Source organism: Trypanosoma grayi (genome assembly GCF_000691245.1).
Source record: "Trypanosoma grayi strain ANR4 Tgr_652_V1, whole genome shotgun sequence".
Lineage (NCBI taxonomy): Eukaryota > Euglenozoa > Kinetoplastea > Trypanosomatida > Trypanosomatidae > Trypanosoma > Trypanosoma grayi.
The window spans coordinates 1-3,773 of NW_008826271.1; the positions used below are offsets into that span (position 1 = coordinate 1).

At 50.7% G+C, this 3,773-nt stretch overlaps 2 protein-coding genes across 2 annotated transcripts; both read left to right on the forward strand.

Annotated features, from left to right (window-relative positions):
• Positions 1-322: 322 nt before the first annotated feature.
• DQ04_06521000 (hypothetical protein) lies at positions 323-724 on the forward strand (the record flags this gene model as incomplete). The annotated part of the gene is made up of 1 exon (XM_009314749.1): positions 323-724. One exon carries the CDS (start codon positions 323-325, stop codon positions 722-724), a length of 402 nt encoding a protein of 133 aa, XP_009313024.1.
• A 1,965-nt stretch (positions 725-2,689) lies between these two features.
• DQ04_06521010 (putative surface protease GP63, putative,metallopeptidase) lies at positions 2,690-3,244 on the forward strand (the record flags this gene model as incomplete). Its single annotated transcript, XM_009314750.1, has 1 exon — positions 2,690-3,244. One exon carries the CDS (start codon positions 2,690-2,692, stop codon positions 3,242-3,244), a length of 555 nt encoding a protein of 184 aa, XP_009313025.1.
• Between the last annotated feature and the right edge of the window lie 529 nt (positions 3,245-3,773).

Here is a 3,773-nt window from a genome sequence, read left to right on the forward strand (position 1 = left end):
GCCAAAAGACGAATTAAAAGAACCACATGCAGCCGGACTGGCTATGCATCTGGCGCCCCAATGGGCCGACGGAAAAGCGCCGTTTGAGGGGCGCTCGGGAAGCAGCGATCGTGTGTCCAAGTTGGGGCGGTTTGCATTATGAGTTTGGCCTATGCAATCGCCATGCGGCGGCCTTGCAGTTAATAGGCATACCAAAAGTTCTATGGAGGAACTCTTCTTTGTGGTGTTTTTTATGTGTGCTGTCATTTTTGGCTTGCTTTTTTCCCCGCTTTCTTTGATGCAGAATAAACATAGCGAACGAAAACAAAAACTCAAAGAAGGAATGCCTACTTTTATCAAGAAAGGGGCAACAGGTAGGATAAATGCGGAACGACTTTATGCTTTTAACAAGACCCTCAAGAAAGAAGCATTGCGCGAGCGAACTTATTGGGAGGTAAGTAAGGACAGTCACCCAATTAACCGCTGGTCATACCGTCGCTGGAAGGAGCGCAATGAAGAACTGGCGATATTCGAGGATAAGCTTGAAAAGGTGCCGATCGACCAAAAGTTCAAGGTGAAGAAGTTGTTGACAGTAGCCAACATATCCGTAGTAGGCCCAATGGTTTTATTCCTGTACTTTGTCTTTTGCTATTGGCGTCACCGTATATGGGGTATTACTCCAATTGATGGCGCAGGTGCTATTGCAAGAGGCGTGCAGAACCTTCCAAGGCCACCCGGATATTAAAGCGTTTTTTCCCCCACAGATGTATGCCTGCTTTTGTTGTGGATACTCCGTGGGTGTGGAAAACTCTCAGTGTTGTGCTGGCATCGAAAAAGAATATTCTTTTTTTGTGAAGCCGACATGACTTAATTTGCTGTGGCTCTTCTTGTATGGGTGGATATGTGGATCTCTGAATGAACATTACTAAGGGTCCTGCACACTCGCATTGAGTTGCTGCTTTGAACACCGCAGTCATTCTTTCACCCGAAAGACACATCTGGGTGTGACATAAATCTGCATTTGCGCCCATGGCTCCCTCTCCTTCCCCAACTGACAAACACTTGTACATTATAAAGATGGTTGACATTAATTTGGAATAGAAAAGTTAAGGTAACAGTGTGGCTCTGCTTTTTTCGCTCATACAGTTGTTGAGGTGAGGAGTGAATTTTCGGAAGTGGTGTGCTAGTCTATACGTTCGGGGTGGAGGAATGATCTTTGCTTTCATCTATACAATACCTTGGTGATGTCGGCCACCTAATCGTGGTACCAAGGTCCTGTACCCCGTATTGTCAGGGAAAGCCAAGCACCAGCAAAGTACTCCAAGTGGCGAGCTTTGCGGTGCCAGGGCTCCAGCGTCGCACAGTACCAGGCCCCAGCCGCGTCTTACTGGGGCGCAGTATTATCTTTATCGGTCTTGGGGTGTGTGTTGCCGCGCTGTCGGCAGCATCACCCGACGTAAGACCCAAAGAAAGACTCACTAAAACTCTCCAGGCGCCCGCGCGAGAGAAGAATCCCCTACCTTGCACGCCACTACCATAAAGCAGGAAAATGATGAAGCAGCATTGCCACATCTTACAAAGCGTACGAGAACAAAGGCCTCTTCCCCGACAGAAGAGCCGATAAAGAACGAAGAAAAAGCCCCCCCCCCCCACCGCACAGGCAGCGGAAGCAAACACAATGCTCGGTGTGTTTGTAATGGTTTGCTTCTATTGATTCAGCCAGGTGGCACTGCAGACGATATCATGAGGGCCACGGGGTTCCAATAACGGTAAAACGCCGGAAGCTTCAAGAGGATGCTCCTGACGACCTGCCTCTTTCTGCCTTTTCGTGACCAACGTGCGGATTCCAGTGCCACAGCAAACATAGACCCACAAGGAACCGCATGATTAGCCACGGATTCAGGCCGGACACCGTGAAATCAAGCCAACGTGGACAGTATAAAGAGATGAGCATGCACTTACTGAGCTGTCCCACATTAAAGAGTCTACGCTGTCACTTTGCAGTGGGCGGGGGCAACGTGGAGAAGTTATGCTTCATGAAGGCGTTTGCCCAATGCCTTCTTGTATTGGAAAGGCTCTGTCCTCAACGGNTTCCCCGTTATAACTGACGTCAGCCATACTGGCCGAGGAGTGGTCCATTCTCCCCTCTAAGCTTCGCCAGTTTATAGATTTTTGTCGAGGTCGCCGTCGAAACGTGCCTCCTCTCTGTGTTGTTTTATCCAGAAAGGGGCTAGTAAGCCTACGGGATCCCGGATGAGGGGAATCGGCTGTCTGATTCCGTACGTGTGCGTCTCCTCACTGGACCGGCTCAACAGATCGTACAACAAAATAACAAAAATAAAACAAACCCCCAAAACAATAGAATACACAACAAAAAAAGGGACCCCCTTCCACGCAGAAATTAAGCAATAAACGTGCCCTACGATGATGGCTGATGGTGCGAAGCCATCGACGAGAGTCGTGAAGACACGATGAAAAAAAAACAAGTTTAACATGGACATGGCCGAGCCTATGAGTTGGGGCAGGAGCGCCGGATGCGGCTTCCTCCAGAAAAAGTGCATGAAGAGGAACATGACCGAATATCCCCGGATGTTCTGCAACGCCCCCGTCGACGCCCTGCGCTGCACGTCTGACCGCTTGGCCCTGGGGGACTGCGGGCTGCATCGGTACTGGGAGCCTCTCGAGGAGGTATACAGGTACTTCGACACNGATGTTCTGCAACGCCCCCGTCGACGCCCTGCGCTGCACGTCTGACCGCTTGGCCCTGGGGGACTGCGGGCTGCATCGGTACTGGGAGCCTCTCGAGGAGGTATACAGGTACTTCGACACGTCTACGCTGGGTGGCCGCAAAGACGCAAGGACGGATTACTGCCCCGTCATCACGCCGACCGCCGACACGGTTTGCGCAGGTGGGAAGAGGAAACTGATGCCAGGGAGTCTCTTGGGCCCGAGGTCGCGGTGCCTGAATGGTAAATCCATTGTGCTGAAGGAAACGCGTGCTGGCTCTCCGCCTGTTGGTGATGTGTGCGCCGAGGTGAGGTGCGCTGGCGGTGCCGTGCAGGTGAAGTACCTGGGCAGTGAGAAATGGCACAAGTGCAACGAAAAAGGTTGGATTGATCTGTCTGGATCGTCTGCGTTCCAGCGTGGTCAGATTGTTTGCCCCCGATACGATGAGGTCTGCACGGAGGCTCAGACGACTCGTAAAGCCACCAAGCGTCAAGCTCCCACCCGCACGGGGAAAGGGAATGTGGTAGTCAGGCGATGAGCGTGTGGGATGTACCACTTTGAGGATCGCTTGAGGAAGCTTGAGCAGTGAGCGCTGAAGTAAGAACCGTTCTGGAAACGTGGGCCACCGCTGGAAACTGGATGATGATGATGATGGTGGTGGAGCCAGTTCCGCAGCTGCTTGATACACGTCGTTATAATTCTTGGGCCGCCGTGCACACAGCTTTATATACGTACATGCCCTTTTATATACACTCTGCTGGGCGTTCCTGTGACACGATCTTTTCGGGTATCTGGACCTACGCCTTTCTTGGGCTTTTTAAAAAGAAAATTTAACTGTTTTGGCAAACCCTATTGGGGACGCAGTCATGGCTGCACTTTTTTTTGTTTTCTACTTTTCTTTGTTTCTGCTTTCTGCTTTTTGTTTTCTACTTTTTTTTGTTTCTGCTTTCTGCTTTTCGTTTTCTACTTTTTTTTTTTTCTCCGTCGCCGTGTGTGTGCCGTTTGGCGACAGTTGTCCCGTTGTGTGTGGGGCACGGAGTCTGAAATTTCTTGCTTTACGTCCAATG